At 37.2% G+C, this 19,881-nt stretch overlaps 1 protein-coding gene across 1 annotated transcript; it reads left to right on the forward strand.

Annotated features, from left to right (window-relative positions):
• The first annotated feature begins 696 nt into the window (after nucleotides 1–696).
• Nucleotides 697–19,150, forward strand: LOC120515884 (cartilage associated protein). The gene is made up of 7 exons (XM_039737239.1): nucleotides 697–1,263; nucleotides 2,057–2,206; nucleotides 4,738–4,909; nucleotides 5,634–5,762; nucleotides 9,348–9,493; nucleotides 15,696–15,779; nucleotides 18,093–19,150. Exons 1-7 carry the CDS (start codon nucleotides 808–810, stop codon nucleotides 18,144–18,146), a joined length of 1,191 nt encoding a protein of 396 aa, XP_039593173.1. The 5' UTR covers nucleotides 697–807; the 3' UTR covers nucleotides 18,147–19,150.
• Nucleotides 19,151–19,881: the final 731 nt, after the last annotated feature.

Genomic DNA, 19,881 nt, shown 5'->3' on the forward strand with positions numbered 1-19,881 from the left:
TAGATTTATAACGTTATTATTTTTACACACACAGAGTACAGTTAAATATGACACACAAATAGAGTTTAGCAGCAGAATCCTATAACATAAAATGTGTGCTATATGTTTGAGGGATACTGTTCCTTATACCCTTATTTGGGTCATCTCCATCCCTTAACTGGCAGCTTTGTAAAGAACATACAAGATAAAAGTAATGCTAGTGAATAGAACTAAGAGATAATTTGATCACATAGGGCAACGCAATGTTTACATTTTGTGTAGTAATTGTTAACACAATTCAAAATAAAGAATGCTTGCTGTTTCAGCAGTACAAATATGGAAACTGTCTTGTAACAGATTTTTAAATAATAAGGAGCTCAGTAACAAGTTCTGAAAATGGATTGTTAGATTTTATATGTTCAACATGAACAGAGAACCTGTAAACCCCACAGAAAAAATGCGGCACAGCTTCAAAACCATAAATACGTAAACGTAATTCAGAGCTGCGTATGGGCCTCACTTTGACTTTTTGGAAATGCCCTGTCACCGAAAGGGGGTCTACTAGCAGCAGTCAAGCAGATATATTGGCAGACCGTCGCCATCACCGGCTTCTTTCAAGCCAGTTGCCCACGTGGCACCCAGGCAGTGCCGCCCATTAATGCGTCATTAAGTACCTCTTACACTGGAGGCGGTCCCTGATGACGCAGCACGCAGTGGGGCGTTTTGAGGTGACGTGGTCATAGGCAGGCACGCTCACTCGTTCACGTTGGCTCCACTTTCCGCTATTTAACTGTATGAGCTGGCGTCTGTTGTGCCGAAAGAGTGGAGATGAAGTTCTGTTCGCTTCTAGGTTACGTATTATGTGTGCTGGTGTTTGCGGCTCCTAGCCTTGGCCAGTATGAAAAATACAGTTTCAGGAGCTTTCCCCGGCACGAGCTAATGCCTTTAGATTCGGCGTACAAGTACGCCCTGGACCAATATACAAACGAAAATTGGAAAGAAAGTGTCGAATACCTGGAGGTGAGCCTCCGGCTGTACAGGTTGCTTAAGGACAGTGAGGCCTTTTGCAACCTCAACTGCAGTATAGTGCGACTCGATGACGAAGCCAAGTTTGAGGATTTTCCCGAGCTCAATTTCTTCGGCAATGTAATGAAGCGGGCACAGTGTCTGAAACGTTGTAAGCAGGGGCTTCCGGCCTTCCGCCAGACGCAGCCGAGCCGTGACACGCTGGACGAATTCGAGAGGAGGGAGCCTTACAAGTTTCTGCAGTATGCTTACTTTAGGGTAAGTAGAGGTTGTATGGCACAACGATGGTCTTGGCAGTGGCTCGGCATCAAGAAGAGCTTTGTAGTAGGGCACTGCCAGGCAAATATCACAAGACTTGACTTGGTTGAATAAAAGGCTTATTGTAAACGACTAATACCAGACCTTGTGTTGTACGATTGTGTATACAGTAATATACTCTCAGTTAGGTTTATAAATGTGTATACAGTAATATACTCTCAGTTAGGTTTATAAAGTGACACAGGTCATCGAGAGAGTAAGAATGAGCGATACAGAATAAAATCGTTTCCACGTAAATAGTAGGGGAAAGCTCTGGGATCATTTATTTCCAGGAGAGCAAAGTTATTGGCCTCTTAGGTGATACTTTATCAGGAGTACACTTGTATGTTTAAACATATATATATTCCATTAATATGGTCAGCACGGTTAACAAATCCATTTTTAAGTGTATGCAGTACAGCCCTGCTAGCCTGTACAATTTTGAAGGAATACAAATATATATAGACATCATGATTATGGACACCTTTAAATTAGGATGATTGCATAAACAATGGTATTAGATAATGTAATCCTGGTTTTCTACTCAAGTCCTATCTATATGTCCTAATATTGAGATAATTATTGCATAAATACAAAGCAATTAATGCAGAAACGATCTCTGTGAATAGCCACAAATAAATCAATCCACATTCCTCATATTTGTAAATGAATTGCATTAAACATTTCTAATCAGGTGGCTTTTTAACATGTTTGTCATCATTTTCAAGACTCAGTTTTTGTTCTTTATCTCTAGTCAGACAACCTTGCTAAAGCTGTATCCGCAGCTCATACCTTCATGCTAAAGCACCCCAATGATGAGATGATGCAAAGGAACATGGCATACTATAAGAGTTTGCCTGGGGCAGAGGACCACATGAATGACCTGGAGACCAAAAGTTATGAGGCAAGTAACACTTTCATATACTGTAGACTTTGGCCTGCATGACAAGTTGCTAATTTAGTTTGTACAATTGCATAAATATTTGCTTTGAGTATTTAGATGTTCATTTTTATTGCAGGAAAACTATTGTAAAAATTGCACTCTTAAAAATAAACATTTTTTGAAAATGAATGTTGGCATGTTGTTTAAGTGATTAATGTTGATGAAATTTATTGCATTGTACATAACCTTAAGTAATGAATTTTATTGTAATTTGTACACCAGTAGTGGCACACTGCACGATAACACGCAGTGAACACACTTGACTTGAGCATTCATAGTTTTCATACTCTTGTTTCTGTACGTTTAGCATTCGTTTGCTGAGAGCTTGCTGCACAACTCTTGTTTTCTCCCTCCTAGTGACCCACTTTTACTTGGCACATTTTCTTTAATTTTTCACTTAAGCTGGCACTTAAGTCTTCAACCTGCCTCAAGAATGATTTAAGATATGAAGAGGTAGGGGAAGTGACAGCGAAGGGATGAGAATGGTGCCTGTACACATGCAGCGCACAGCTGCCCTGATGTCTGTTGCTGAGAGTTGATTCTACAATAAAATAAAAAGAGGAATAACCTTGGGTATCAATCATCACCCTGAAAGCAGATAGTAGACATCACGTAGTATATGTGTACCAAATTTCAAGTGAGTGCTGCATTTTTTGTGGTGTTGCTGTAGTCTTTAACCTACTTGCCATTACCCCAGAGTATCTCTCAGACTTGAAATTCTATGTAAAAATGGTTATTCCAGAGTAGGACTTGGGTTAACTGATTTCAGAGATATGGAATGTTAAAGCCACAATAACACTTGGAACAATATTCTGCTGCCATCTTTTGGATAAAATAACATAATACTGCAAAAAATCATACATTTTTCTGTGTTTTCGGTCACTTTATGGTTTCTTATCATTATTAATGAGTCGGGTGAAGCCTTCAGCAAAGAAACACATCATAATGGTGTATAAACAAAAGCAGTAATGCCGGGTAAAATAAGCAAACTGAAATTGAACCATTAACCATCAGTAGTGATGATAATGCATCACATGTTGACAAGGATAGTTAAACTAAAGCAAAGGACACTGTATGATCATATCATCCTGATATGCCTGGTGAATTTGGTCCTTTGAAGGTTTACTACATTGGAATTAGCTTTGTGGCAAAAAGGCAAAATGAATGTGGTCAAGTGGAAGGACAAGAAAGATGTTGGCCTCTTAGGCACTGTTCATAATCCAGCAACTGTCAGTTTTTATGTCGGAGGAAATGTGGAAGTCAATAAGCTACAGTAACACAATGGGTATATCGCCTATGCTGTTCAGGTACTGACATTCTGCCCTCATGCTCGAGCAACAGAAAAAAAAAAAAGTGCACAAAGAAACATGCTTGTACAGTCCTGATTGCAACATGGATAGGGTTGCCAGACATCCCTTATATCATTTTGTCCCCTGTCCCATACTGACCTTTCAGGGACACCCAGATGTTCCATATTTAGTTCATTTTCAAATTTCGTAATAAAAATACATTTTTACTATCTTCTTACAGTACTTAGCTGTAACATTATAAGTAATTATACTTTCTTTTCTCGGATTCTCTTGATGAAAATAACCTAAATGTAACAAGGAAACTTGTGTTTGCTGTCAGTTTGCAACTTGTTCAGTTGCTATGGTTGGCTGAGGACCGCCACACTGTTACCGTTTTGCTCTCCAGCCACGCTGCTGTGCAGTTCTGTGTCAACATTGCAACATACAGTGTCAACAAAGTGTGTTGTTACTACTTGCCACAGCCTACTTTTTTCTAACTTCCAAACAAATCCATTCATCCATCCCAAGAAGCCAAATTGTAAGTGTAAATTTTGTGATGAATATTCCAGCGAATGGACATTTATCAAACAAGGCAGATGCTGTTTTGAAGCAAACTGTGGTGTATGTAATTGCACTTTCAATAAATAATTTTGAAATGATTTTACTTTTGTTTTCCTCATAACTAATTAAAATCCTTGCTTTATGTTTTTAACTTATGTCTCTACTTTTATATAATATATTGGACTGGATGCGTAGGGGGCATGTATGAATTTATATTTATAATAGAGAGATATTTTAAAAGTGTCCCATATTTCTAATTTTCTAATCTGGCAACCCTATACATGGGGCAATGATTTCATGACTGTTTCAAAGCATATCACACAAAGGGTGTGTACTAAATTCACATTGGTACAGAAGTGGACACTAGACATACCTTTCCTATTGTGAAAATGTTGACATTTTGGCATTTACATGTCTCTGTTACATAATTTTTTTCTTGAAAAAAATTTGTTTTGACTAATTTTTCCAGGGCAAATGTAACACTAAGGAGGTTAAATAACTCCTCATTATTTGCCTGATGCAAGCGAACACATAACCTATCGGTGCTTTCTCTTATTTTTATATTTGCATATATTGTGACTTTGGAGTCAGTGTTGTTTGAACTGCTGATATTTTTTGGTGTGATGTAATAATTTGTTACAGAGTTTATTTGTTCGAGCTGTTCGAGCATATAATGGTGAGAACTACCGTACTTCTATTTCGGACATGGAGCTGGCATTACCAAGCTTCTTCAAAGCCTATGATGAATGTCTTGCTGCTTGTGAAGGATCACGAGAAATACGAGATTTCAAGGACTTCTTTCCATCAATTGCAGGTGAGTGTGCTGTAGGATTTTTTTTTTTTTTTAATCTATCCTTTGGAACAATTTTAAAAATGCTTAGTTGTAATAACTATAAGCTCTTAAATACCAAGGGACAGGGTTTCTGATTTCTGTTGCTTTCACTGTTGTGACACCATAGGAGCTGTATGCAACTCCAGTCCCCATGAAGCCCTGCAGGGCACTGCTGCAAGCCAAGGTTGTTGCCATCTAGCATAAAAGGGGAGGTAATGCTCTGACCCAGCTTGCTCCCCTGGTCCTTCCAGCATGGAGGTATCCTGGCTGTCCACAACACTGTATTATTCGGTTTGTTGAATTGGGTAATTGGGTGTGGGTGGAAAGACCACTCTATTCCAAAATTTAACCTAGACTCCTTCTGTGTTTCACTCAAAGGATCTTCACACTAGATTTAAAAAAAAAAAAACAAAACAAAACAAAATGGACCAGAAAATAACAGGAGAAAGTAATTTTTAGTTTGGTAAATCAAAGTTGTATTGAATGACATTGAAATCATATGAAAAATCCTTGCATTTTTAAAACTTTCACTTTGATTTCTGCTCCGTATCTGTTTGTGTTTTCATCTGTATAGTTCGTTTTTCTTTCCACCTTATATTTACGTTCTGGAATAATGTCTTATTCAGAATTTTCAGATTTGTTCGGTACCCCGATGCACCTTTATGTTGCTGTTTTCTCTTAATAAGTTTTTTATCATTTCCTACAGACCATGTCATCCATGTCCTGAGGTGTAAAGTGAAATGTGAAGATGAACTCCGGCCAGTTGTTGGAGGTTTTGTGGTGGAAAAGTTTGTGGCGACTATGTACCATTACCTTCAGTTTGCCTATTACAAATGTGAGTTATTTATCCTTTTTTATGTATTGCTCACCACAAAGGTATCCGTTATTGGTAAAGTTTTTACCAAAAAACATTAAATGAATCAGTTGTTCCTATATTAATATTTGTGATAGTTCTTTGGTGGTCCACTAAAGTATGATGTTCAGCGTGCTTGATCGGGCTGGTTTACCAGCATGTCTACATGCTTGTGTAATTAAAACTTTTTTTTTTTTTTTTTGGTATAATGAGGACTATGGAGTGTAGTAGTCAGTAGGTGTCACTAAAATACAATGAATAAATTCATAATTTGAAAACTCAGTTTTTATGCTCATTTCTCATTTAAAAAGTAAATGCCCGAGACAGCATAAGAAATGTATTTAAAAGTAGCCATCGATAACGATAAATTGTATTTATTCCTTATTTATAAATTAAATGCTTTAAGCGTTGCAAACATCTGGGGCCTCATGTATAAACGGTACATATGCACAAAAATGTTGCGTATGCCTGTTTCCATGCTTCCGTCATGATGTATAAAAACTAAATTTGGCGTAAAGCTATGCACATTCTCATGGCAGCACAACAGAATGTGTGTGTATACGTTTTCTGCCCGTTTTTTTTTCCTTCTTTTTCAGATTCACATCCCTAATGTGGCTTTATCCTTTACATTGAAATTAACTGCTTATCATTTATAAATTTAGGGCATCTGATTGTAATCAAACTGCAACAATATAATAGTCCAGAGAGTGGCCATACTATTCCAAATACCATAGCTGCTTTGGCATTGCTACTCTCAGTGCACCACTCAGAATATTTAACCCACTGTATCTGAATGTGGAATCACAGCAGTACAGCAGCTGATCGAAAAGCTCTATGGCAGATTGTGTCAAGAGCACAGAGGATAATCAGGATATTGCTTCAGAGAACATTTTATAGCACATGCTGCCTCAGCCATGCGCACAGTCTATTTTGAACTTTTTCCATTCAGCAAATGCTTCAGAGCCCTGTAGGGACCTCAAGGTTCAGAAAGAGTTCCATCCCAAGAGCTATAAACGGACTCAATCAGTCCATCAATTGCACCTGGGTAGAACTGTTTGTACTTAAGTACAATTATCTCACTGTAAACTTGTACTACAGTTGTAATATTGCACAACTTGAGCCACTTTATGAGCCATTTACACTATCTGCACTATATGTATATTGTACTTAGGGTTTCATATTGTATATTTTTCATTGTCATTTTACTGCATGAATATTATTATTTTGTTTATTTTATAGGAAAATGTTTATGGAAGATTTGCATATTGAATTTTATTGTACCATACATAAACCATTAATGAATTTTAATTCAATTCAATAGAAGAGAACACGTATTTACAGATGGTGACGACTGGCTTCTAAGTCGATTTAGATTTCCAAGAGCTATCTGCTTGGAGCTCATGATATCATTTTTAAGATGAAATACATTAAAGTATGTATATTACATTAAACAGACACATTATTTAAATGATGTTAAAAATGTATACTATTTAAAATTGAAGGTGTGGGCACGATTGCGTCGCAGTAGTAATGAGCTGGTCTGACCTTGGATGGATAGATGGAGTAATTAAACATGTACTGCGAAGATATTTCAATGTTCCTTCAAAGTTTTGAAGAATCGGCATTCTAAGTTTACAGATGGTTTGACATTTGTTACAGAGCTTATTGTGTGGCGATTGGTTATGTGGAGAAAGACAGGGCGCCAGTTCATTGCTACCACTGCGTCACTGTGCCCCAATGTTTAATACATGCTTTAATTCATTTCATCATGAAAATTATATCAAGTATACATCTTAGTATTTAAATTATTCAGACAACTGTAATATCATGAATGTAATGTATTCTGTGTTCTGTTGGCATAAGAGAGAGCCCATTAAAGAAGCATGTAGTGCTTCACACACAATATAGAAGAACACATAGAATATGAAATGTTTAACGTGATACTTTACTTACGATGGTATCTGAGAAACTCTAGTAAATTAAACATTGATTTTAAGATTAAGTTTGCGGTGTTCAACTTTAATGATAAACTAAGAGATTAAAGTGAACACTCTTGACCAATTTTTTCCCCCACTATGTCTGGATAAACACAAACTGCTTTGCTATAAGTTAAATTGTGCAGCACACATGCAAGAACAAAAATCTAACATACTGTACTATAGTGTAAAAATCCAAAGTTCTGTCAAATACTGTGCAGAAAAAAAAACTACAGCATTTGTAAATGCATTCTGTCATATACTACAAAGATACAAAAAAAATGTTTAAACTAACTGACTTTAACTTCTGTCCAATATTTTACAAAGGTATCGGGCAAAAATAAAACTGCTAAAATCTACTGAGGAAGCTTCAAGTTATGTGACAGAAACACCAGTCTGTCCGCAGCATGGTTTCATGTTACAACATTTCCCATAATACTGAAAGCCCTCTCAGAAGGGATGCTTGAAGCAGGAATGCATAGATACTTTTTTGTAAGTTTCCCCAGTTTGGAGGAATGTACTACTTGTGTTTTCCACCAGTGATATGAATTTACATCAGTGTCTACCTCCGGTATCATCAAGCAGCTCTTGGTCTCTTTTTCAATGGCTGTATGCAGAGGCTAATCTTCTCTGAACTTCAGTTTTTTTTTTTGCACTCTCCTATGTGTCATCCCCTGCTCCAACTAATGCAACCATAGTGGTGGGATGGGGCAAGGATCTGTAAAAGTGTTTTAAATAATGAAAGAACAAAATGTGTTTTGAAATTCAGGACCCCAACCAAGATGGCATATGAAATAACACACCCTATAGGCCTATGATTCTAATGAAAATTTAAAATAATCTGTTTGAATGAATTATGTAATTACATAATTTTTTTGTTTTAATCTGACACCTTTGGAGTTAGTTATCAAGCTGTCTTTTAAGAGCAAAAATTTCTACCACCATAAGCAACATCAGTCTTTTCAAAGCCAAATCAGCTCCATGTGAGTGAGGATGATCTACATCTTGCAATTAAATCTAATGACAGATTGTGAGACTGTTTATCCCCTAGTGTTGTTTTGCTTGTTTTAGGCCACTATGGTAGCTTCACTTCTGATAACACTGACCGTGCACGCACATACTATAGTTTATCAATTTAGGTTTTATGAGACAGTGAATTGGTGGACCCTCAAGGCACATGTTTATTTGTTTTTTAAAAGGTGAGAGTCATACTTCATAATTTTAGCTCAAACATCATTAAAACAACAATTAAGATACATATTGCACACTCCTACCAGTTAAATGCAGCAAGTTTTCATATTATTATTATTATTATTCTTGTTGTAAATTTTGCAAGTTGGTCAAAAGGTTCAATTCATGCCAACGAGTTAAACTATTTATTAATTATTTTAACCTGAACATTTGCGGAGTCAAGATTCCTGGGATATTAAACTGTGTATTGTGCACATTTATTTATCTAACTTTCTAGAGCATTCTATACATTCATATATACCTTTTGTATTGTTAAGGTGTGGGTGATGCAATCACTTGCATTTTTTTTGAATTTCTTATTTCAAGGAAGAGTCCTTGACTAAAAATTTTTTTTATTCAGTGAATGACATGAAGAATGCTGCACCCTGTGTTGCAAGCTACATGCTGTTTGATCCTGATGATGAGGTGATGAAGCAGAACATGGTTTACTATCAGTACCACAAAGAGAAGTGGGGACTTGCTGACACAGATTTTCAGCCACGGGCTGTAAGTATATTTTGAGGTACAACTGTAGGACAAGTGTTCTGCATGTACAGTATGTTAATTTTTTTTATTACTAAGTGCAATAGAACATGCAGATAAGTCTATAAAGTTTACCTTTGCTTTATTTTCTCAGAGATACTAGTGTGGTACGAGATAAAAGATATAAAATTGTATGCGATGAGAGGAAAAAGAAGCATAACACTTATCACCCTTTTCAAATATCAGAATAGAAAAGAAAACTGCCATTTCAGTTGTTGTGCTCTGTCTGTTTTGGTTCAAAGAAATTAACAATTAATTTATTGTAATTTTCAGGACTGATTTCAATCTGAATTTGCTTGCCAGATTTATACTTTATACAGTCTCCGAGTGTTCTGGACAAGTCGCATCAGTACAACATTACTCAATTTGATCATTCTAAACAATGATACACGATTTCAATAGTTTATATGTACTTCTAAAGTAGCAACTTGTACATTTTAATTTTTGATCCAGCCTTTTTCTTATTTTAGCCCACAATTCATGGTTTCAGAGTCAGCACTGGATGTAACCTCTCTAAAACATTTAATGCATGTGCCAGATGCATTAATTCTTTCACTGAAATTCGTTAAATTCCATACATAATACAGAACAATTCATAATTTGAACTTGGTTTTATCAGTTTACTTATAGCTCTAAATTTAGTTGAATGCTTGCTGTTTCTACTTCAGATGACAGACTGCCTCCCCCAAAATGTCAAAGGGACTTTTCACATCCATTTTCTTAGTTTAAATCTTGTTTCCTTCTTGAATTTAGCAAGGTTTTTGCTTTCAGGCTGTAAAGTAAAAGTACATTTTCTTTTGATCTTGTGTTTAATGCGGAATTTAGCTTCTTCCAAGCTTTGAGGCTGGAATCTTAGGAGTAGGGTATGAGAAGCATTTTAGTTTGTATTGAAGTGCAGAGATGTATTGTTTTTTTTAACTCGGAATATTGAATATGCCCATACAGGATGGAACTATTCCAATAAATGCAAATGAATGCTGTTTAGAGAAAAAAATGCATTATTATAAAAATGATTTCTTGTCATGCATTGTAGATGCCTTGGCTATGTTGCTTAAAAAAAAACACGTAGCACAAGATGTAGTTCTTTCTAGAGATATTCATTAAACAAGTGTCTAGATATCATTTGGAATAGGACTTCAGTAGGGTTTTCTCATCCTAGACGTTTCACTTAAATTTTTTTAGTGGGTCATTATTTTTAAGTCCTAAGAGAGTGTTCTGACTTATGGATCTGTGCTTGTAACAGGAAGGCTAATGGTTCAAATCCCAGCAGTACCAGAAGAAATACTACTCTGTTTAGGACCTTAATCTGCAGTTGCTCCAAGGGCACTGTACGAATGAATTATCCTGCACTCTGACCTCATCTCGGTGTCTTTGGAGAGCAAGTTGGAGTATGTGAAACATGACAAATTCCTAATGTAAGAAATTGTATATGGCAAGTAAAGTGAATTCTAATCTTCACATCACTGTCTGGAGCTATGCCATCAATAATACAGTATTCAGTACCATTCTTTAAGTAAACTTTACGGATTACAGTGTTGGGTATGAACATGCATCCATCCATTATCCAACCCGCTATATCCTAACCACAGTGTCACGGGGGTCTGCTGGAGCCAATCCCAGCCAACACAGGGCGCAAGGCAGGAAACAAAACCCGAGCAGGGTGCCAGCCCACCGCAGGGCGCACACACTAGGAACAATTTAGAATTGCCAGTGGACCTAACCTGCATGTCTTTGGATAATATTGTAAAGTACTGTGCAGTGGAAAAGTCACAGGTCACCCAAGAAAATTTTTTTTAAAGCTAGTTATCTGGGTAGAATGTGTTTATTTACTTAAGAAAACACTATGTAACATCACAGTAAATTTGTAACAAACCCTGAAACTGGATAGATCAGTTTGAGATTTTTGTTTTATTTCAAGAGAAATATTTGAGTTTATAGATGGTGTGAAAGACCTAAACTCTCTTTGAAAATGCCACAAAGTTAACAAATCACAGAAATTAAAGAATTAAATGAACTACATTATAAAAAATAAATATATATCCAAAATACAAACAACCCCTCACAAGACTTTCCATGATGCAAGATAATGGTCTCCTGTATAAACAGTTCATATTCCCATCTCCACGGTAACTTTGAGATGTGAAAAAGCTAAATTTGGTGTAAAGTCAAGCACATTTTCACAGTTGCCTAACACCATACATATGCAAATTTCTGCTTGGTTTTGCAAATGGGCAGCACCCAGCGTCAGTGCAGTGCTACTGTTTTTGTGTAGTGTCCCTTTCTTTTTCAGATTCGCATTAATGATGCAGGAGTTATCAAATACACTGAAATGAATTGCACATTGTTTACAAATTTAATTTACTTGAATGTAATCATGTTGTAACAATATAGTGGAGCACAGAATGGCCAGACTTTTCCAACTACCAAAGCTGCCTTAGCATTGTTAGAAGATCTCGCAAATGGAAGAATTTAGAAGAGGGTGCATTTTTATAGATTATGATGATGATGACTGGCTTCATCTACAGCAGGAAAGCCTATAAGAACGGCAACTCCACACAGTCACAGGTGATTTTTTTTTATTTAATACAGTAAAAGGCAATCAGTCCTTTTAAGGATAGCGAGTCAACTCAAAGAGCCATGGAGACATGGTATGATTAACCTGACTCAGACCACTAAAAAATTAGCCAAATCAGACAGCATTACAACTTCATTTGAATGTAATTAACAGAATGTAAAAACTGGTAATCAGATGTAGCATTTATTTTTTAACCAATTCTTTTAATTTGTGGTCAGTATCACATAGAAAACCCCCTATATTCCTTAGTTCATTTGCCACATCTCCTTCAGCATCCACTATTACATTTTGTGACTCCAGAACAGTGTCCGTCAGCACACAACCAGATGGTCACCCGGCGGTTTCTGAGGCAGAGGTGTGTGAGCAGCCAGCGCCCAAAAATGTGCTGGGCACAACAGCACCATCGCCGCCTCGAGTCCCATCCTCGGCACGGCGTTATACGAGTCCCCAAGGTGTCCTTCACTAAACTTGAAAGAACATCTTTGTTTATTCTAATTCCTGAGTTGTCTAGCTTGAGAACTCACTATCCCCGTCTTGTCTTTTTTTGAATAGTTTTAAGTTATTGACGTTTTAATATGCTGTTCAATTCAGACTGAGAGGAGAAATGCAGTCTAAGAGCTAACAGTGCAGGAATATCATTTGTGAGCTCATAATAATAATTCTTTAAATTTAAAAGGTGCTTTTCTCACTACCCAACGTGCTTTTCATAGTGCGTGAGGAGCCACTTCAACCACCACTAATGTGTAGCATCCACCTGGATGATGCAATTGCAGCCATTTTTGCACCACTACGCTAACTACACATTAGCTATTAGATGGTGAAGTGATGAGAGGGAGACAATGAGCCAGTTATAGGTGGGAGGGTTATGGGGACAGAATTACTAGGGTATGGAGGGCATTTTAGCCTGGACATCAGGATACACCCTGTTCTTTGCAAAGATGCCCAGGAATCTTTTATGACCACAATGAGTCAGGACCTTGGTTTTACATCTCATCCTAAGGACAGCAACATTTTACAGCATAGTGTCCCCATCACTGCACTGGGACATTGGGTTCCACATTCAGACCACAGAGTAAGTGCCCCCTGCTGGGCTCACCAACAACTCTTCCAGCAACATGTCATGCTTTTCCTTGTATGGTCTCCCATCCAAGTACTGGCTGGGCCTAAACATGCTTAACTTAAGGTGGAGGACCTTCTGAAGTGCATTTGGTATACTCGTCCTACCAAGAGCTGAGTGTAGTCGGCATTTCCACTATTTATCTGTTTGTTTCTTTATTGAGATCCCTGAAGTAGGAGACAGTTGTCATCTTCAGGGTCCAGTTCAGTCACTCATACTCATTAGGACTGGTCTGAGTTGGTAGTGTGGTCTTGTATATCACTTCTTCCTATCTCTAAAACTATTCTAACACTAAGCTCCTAATATGTGGATCCCTGTTGAAAACCATAGATTTCAGTATCCCCAGCACACATAGGTTTTAGCCCTGAGTAACATAAGAGAGTTCTTTCTGATCTTGGGTGGGTGGAAATTGTCCTATCAGGTGAGCTCCTAACAAAGTTTTTAATGAGGGTCTTAGTCCTTTCTGAGGACATTGTGGAAAAACAATCTTGAAAATATATACTTAAGGATCAGGGCCTTAGTGACAAATGATTGGTATTGGTATTTATTGATTCAAGCTTAGCTGAAAAAAGTGGTGCAGCATGTCTTGAAGTTCCTGAAAGTTAGTGATCCTTATTTTCACCACAGCTCTTCCTTACTTGCAGATAAATGGGATTGGTGGACTGAGCTCAAAATATGTCTTGCAAGTAAAGGGGTAGGTCAGGCCAACAGTTTGATGCTATGGCCACACATGAAGTTTTAGTGGCTCCTAAACATGGAGCGATGTGTTAGTATTTTTCAGTTTATTGAATGTTTCTCTTTGTTCTTGATTTTAATTATATGCAACTCTTTTTTTGTTCTACAAACAAATACCCCCCCCCCAATCGTTAATTATCAGCTCTTGCCACTCTTTTTCTATAGCAATCTAAATTTCAACATTCTTGAATAGATAATTTGCTTTTCTGCCTTGCTATTATAGCTGATTGCGTTAAAGGGTGATTTAGCACTGAGAGTGTGACGGGGTGGTCCGGAGAGAGGATGTGAGCAGTAGAAATAATAATTAGGTGAGCAGTGTGGAGGGGAGTGGTCAAGGCTAAATATCATGGACAAGACGGAAAACTATTTTAATATAATAGAAAGAAATCATCCTGCAAAATCTTACATTTTAATCTAGTTTAATTACAGGACTTTGCTTTCCTCCACCTGAGCACTTAGGCTACTAATATTTAATGAGCCATCTACTGAAACAAACATGTATATACCTTTGTAGTGTCTATAGTGAACTTAGACAAGAATAATAAAAAGGAGTAACAATGAAGACCAATAAATGTCAGGTTCTTCAAATACATCTGTGACAACTTGAACACCACTTCTGGAAAATATGGTTTGATGTGCTACAGCTCAGTGACTATAGACTGTATTTTACAAAACTGTGATGCTTATGTCTGTAATAGTGTGTTATCTTAGCCATTTTCTAACCACGCCACAAGGCATCCCTGTATTTGTAGTCACCATCCAATACGCCCATTTATTTGTTTAAATCAGGTGTGTTGTTGATGACATTTAAGAAATAAATTGAATGACTGAGTTGTCTTTAGAAAAAATTTGGAAACCAACCTATGGTGTTCCTCTAATTTTCAAGGGGTGGGGAGGAGGACGACAAGAAATTCTTATTTTTATATTATTGTATCCTTATTTATCTGTATTTATTCTAATGTTTTTTCGCAAGCTGATAAACTTGCAGAAAAAGTAGCTTTACAAATAATCTTGGGCTCTGAGGCCAGAGATTGTTGCTGATTCGAATCCCTTAAATGCCAGAAGTGATTCCACTCCGTTGGACACTTGAGCAAGACACTTACACAGGGCAGAGCAGTTAGAGGTTATGACGTTAACCTGCATCCAGCCCAGCGAGCAAGTCCTCCATCTTGTAGGGAAAATTGGATTGGCAATCCAGCCACTGTAGAAAACCTCGCACTGTTCAACTCCATCTGAACAAGTGTGGTGCACAGCTGTGCTTGGTTCCTGTTTTGGGATCCTGAGGTGGTTTGTCGTGTAGTGGGTGCAGAAACATACTGTATCAGTGCATGCTCCCAACCTCTCCCTGTTGGTCATTGAAACTTTCTAGTATAAGCTATCTTTAATGTGAGCATTAGGCATTCTGTTATGAGAATATGGTTGTGTGTATGTGTTAAATATGTTATGAGCAGTTGGGGAGTAATTTTAGTACATTTTGTTTTATTTGTTTGAGCATCACCAAATTGTTACAGCAAAAAAGCAAACTTCTGAATGATACTCCACAGTCACTGTCCAAATAATAATTTTCCATAGGTATATATCCTGTCATTTGATTTCTGAGCAGTGACGTCCTTACTTTTGTTCTCCATATTGTAAGGGGGCAATGTGTCAATGAGAGCTAAATAACTAAATCATCTATTTAATTTCTGTAACTGATTCTCCTTCTCTTCATTTAAACGTTCCTGTTACTCTCATCACAGGAAGCAGTCCGCTATCATAATCAGACTACAATGCAGATGAAGTTGCTCAAATTTGCCCAGACTCGTTTGGATGATAATGATGAGGTAAGTAGGGAGAGTGACTGATGGGGGAATTTCTAATGTCAAAATGAGATCTATTCTGACTTTGAGCTTGCTATTAAAGGTACAATTAAAAATGAATGTCATCATTTTAAACAAGCATGGATACAGTTTTTACTTTAAAGCACAGAGGGCTACTGGATTTGAACCATTGATTCTCTGCTTTCAAGTCCAGTTCAGTGAAGCACCCTACTTAGTTTGCTCATGGAACAGTGCTGTATTTAAATATAATCTGTACATTTATTGTTAAATGATAAATATGCCATAAAGGTACTTTACTTGTAACAGTCCTTGTAGACATTGGGTTACTTCTTACGAAAATTACTTTAGGTTACTCTTAAGCACTATAAAAATCTTGCTGTGAAAGAACAAGAGAACTGTAATTGAATTGACATCAATAAAACCAACATACCACTGTTTCAGTTTAATTTCGCTTAACGTTACGTTTTTGAATTCATCTATAGCAGGTAATTTTTTGTTTAACCTTTTTACCTACAATAATTCAGCATTTTGGGAAAACTGCAGAGGTGTATACCATTTATAAAAGGATGAGTAGCTACAACTGTTAGCCAATTAGAGTGCCAGGTAAAGTCTAATGACTGCTTCCATGCACCTCATTGAGGAACATATTGTGGATTGGTGTTGCCAGAATCAGATGTTGAAAAAAAATTGGGCAGCATTAACTATGTTATACATGATGTGCATTTCACACCCAGTTTTGTCAGTGAATATTGGATGATGAGAATTCATTTATTTTTGTAACTCTTAATTCCAATGTTAGAACAACCATGGTGTTTACCCACATTAACTTTGCTTGAACACATGATAATTCCAGAAGAGTATTAGGAGGTCCATTACAATCACTCAGCTCCTATAGGCCATGTTATTAGTTCACTAGACCACTCATTACACAAATCAAGCAAAATAAAAATAAAGAAGCAGACCACTCAGAATGCCAGCCATCAGCAACAAACTCTACAATTTCATATTAAAAACACTCCGATATTCCTGTCTGCGTAACTGTGAAAAAGAAACCTGAATAACTCCAGTTTAGCAGTGATACGTGAGTTGTTATTGGTAAATACAGTATTTTAAAGAGATGTCAAGACCAATATACATTGGCTTGCTGCATTGTTCTACTCTGGCACAGTGCTACAGTTCAACCAGCCAGTAACATTGAATTACCTGTAGGTGGTGCCCTTTCCACTTTCTTTCATATAAAAAGGGTTTTAGCATTCGCCTCAAATTTTAGTTTTAGCTGTCATATGCAACTCTGTCCAATTTTCAACTTGAATTGAAAGACCAAAATTACACTCATTGTTTATTTTATAGTAAATGTAACCTATATTTGTTATTGATGAAACCATAAAATTAACTTCATTATTCAAATGTATTCACACAATCTGTTTACTAAAATTAACTGTCATTAAACTAATTCACAGATTCCAACTATGATATAGTGCAGTTCCTTATAAAATAATAATTTTGGAGGTTGTGGTGTTCAGTGTCTTTATGCTTTATTCTCTAAGCAGTCAGAAATGAAATGTGCAACTGCAAGCACTCCTCTAAATTACTCAAGACCCACTGCATGTGATCCACACCCTCAGCCAGCACTGACATTTTAATTTCTGAAGGCTTCAGGATAAATGCTTCTAGATAGAGTATGTAATTGTCTCAGCAATAGAATTACAGATTGTGCTGCCCTAGAATGTATCTCAAATGATGCATTGTAATAGTTTTCATTTCACTAGGCAGTACTGAATGCAAGAAACTGAACTGAGTCTCACAGGATTGTGGATTAAATAATAGTTGTCTTTTATCATTCTTAAATTTTTTTTTTTCTTTCAGTTTTTGGATTCATGCTCATTTCTGATATATTTTGGTGACTACTAACCACTTTGCAGCGTTTATAATGTGGTGCTGGTTTTCTGAAGTTAAAACAGGCTTCTTTCAACATGGCTTCATTTCTTATTTCTAAGTACACAACCAGATTGACCTCCTTTTCAGAATATTTTGACAATTGAAAGCATGTTGTCATGATAGAATGCTTTAAGCAGTTATCCTTGATGTAGCTTACAACATAAAGATCAGTTCAAGGCAGCATCTGTGATTTACAGTTTGTGTATATAGTGCCTATAGTGTTCTGCATTCTTATAACTTGAAATACCATTGTTGAATTGTACAGCAAGATAGTGGCAAGGTTTTATTGAATGAAGGCCTCCTCTTCTTACACCCCAACCTTTTATTTCCTTTTCGAGCAGCACATTCTTATTTGATTTTCTGCCTTTTCTCACCTAGATGGAAGTTCTGGAATATCTTGATGAGCTTTTGGATGCCGAAGGTGACAGTTAATTCAGAGCGGGCCATGTATTTTTCCCTTAGTCTTTGTATCTGATCAGGACTTCTCCCAGAAATGTGCCTCTGTGCAAGGAAGCAATTATAGGAATGGCATCAGCCATCTTACTAGAGGGACCTTGCCACACTCTACTTGTCAGTTCTTTGCTTGGTGCTACAGAATGTGAAGCAAGAAACCCAATTATAGACCATGTGACAAGCCAGATTGCCAAAGCAGACGTCTGGTAATGGGAAGCAGTGTGCATTTGGGACAAAAGTCAAAGTTACTCTTAAGTCAGCACTTTGCACATTGGACTAAATGTGACGGACTTGGGAATCCTGGAGCTGACTTGAGTGGTACACATGGATTAGTTACTGTGTGCCCCACCATGCCTTTGCACCCATCTAATCTAGCTAGATCCTTTGACTCTCTGTGCATGTGATACTTACTTCAACAACAAATTTTGTCAAGAACAGAGAATTGCAGGACTGGAGTGTTCTGACAGATCAGTCATACAACTAAGTATTCAGTTTGTCTTATGAATGCTCCTGTTCCTCGTTGGTAAGAGTTACTCTGTATTAGTCTCAATTTATAAAAGTGCCTTAGACGTGACTCCTCCTTTTGCTGCACTAGAGCAGTGGATGTTTGCAAAGATGTTGATTACAATGTTGCACCCCAATTTTTTAGTCTCTTTAGCAGACCTACATTAACAGTAGGCATAACTTGTTGCTGTGATCCCCTGTCCATCACCCATGATCCACTTGGGTTCATATCTGCTTCTAGTCTGCTTTGCCCGAGTTTGACAGGAATGTATTGCTTACATTAGAAGCATAATAGTAGTCACTGCACTGAGAGAGTCAAAGCAGATCACAAAGGCCTCCAGATCATTTTTCATTTTTCTCATTTGCTGTAATAATATTGTACTTGTTGTCCTAACCTTGTACATATTTTCTTTTTGAGTTTTCCCTACCAGCCAGGTTGGTTTTGGTGAGTTTTTAAAATAAACCTATTTATAATGGTATTGCCTCCCTTGATTTTTATACTGAAAGCATTCTGCTGCTATGTCACATTTAATGAGGTGTATAAGATACACTCCTGAATTCTGACACTTGGCAAAGGTTAAAGCTTCACAGTTGGAACTGTGGACCAGCCCCAAGTGTCCTTGTATGATGATACTACTTTCTGAGAATGGACACAAGTTCTGGAACTGAACTGGGTTTATGTAAAGGCTTTTTCTGTTAAATACATGTAAGAAGGACATAGAAAGTGTGCTGATGGCAAAGGTGGAAGATGAGCGATTCAGTAGTGAGGTGGGTTGAGATGTTCCAGTCACTTTGAAAAGGGTACAGGTAAATCTTCCCAGGTTCAAGTGCTAAAGCAGGGATAAAACAGACAACATGGCTTTTGATGGGAATAAAATCCCAAATGCTACAATTGAAGCTGCAGTGATGCATATGCAAAGGGCGAGGCAGCAGAATGAGCAGCAAACCAAATTTGGAAACATATTATTAGACCCAAAAAAAAAAAACCATGTAATGCACTATTTGTTTACTGGGTGTGGAGATTCTAAACCGTGCAGCCAGATGCTGGAGCCAGGAAAACATTTACTCATTTAATAATATTTGAACATTGCACCTCCATGCTGTTTGTAGCAGAAATGTGTGAAAAGCCCCATAATTAATTGCCTAACTCTGCTGTCAGTTGTTGGGGAGCTGCCATGGGCTAAACGGAGAGAGCAGCTGGACCAAGACA

The sequence above is a fragment of the Polypterus senegalus genome, chromosome 15 (assembly GCF_016835505.1).
Source record: "Polypterus senegalus isolate Bchr_013 chromosome 15, ASM1683550v1, whole genome shotgun sequence".
Lineage (NCBI taxonomy): Eukaryota > Metazoa > Chordata > Cladistia > Polypteriformes > Polypteridae > Polypterus > Polypterus senegalus.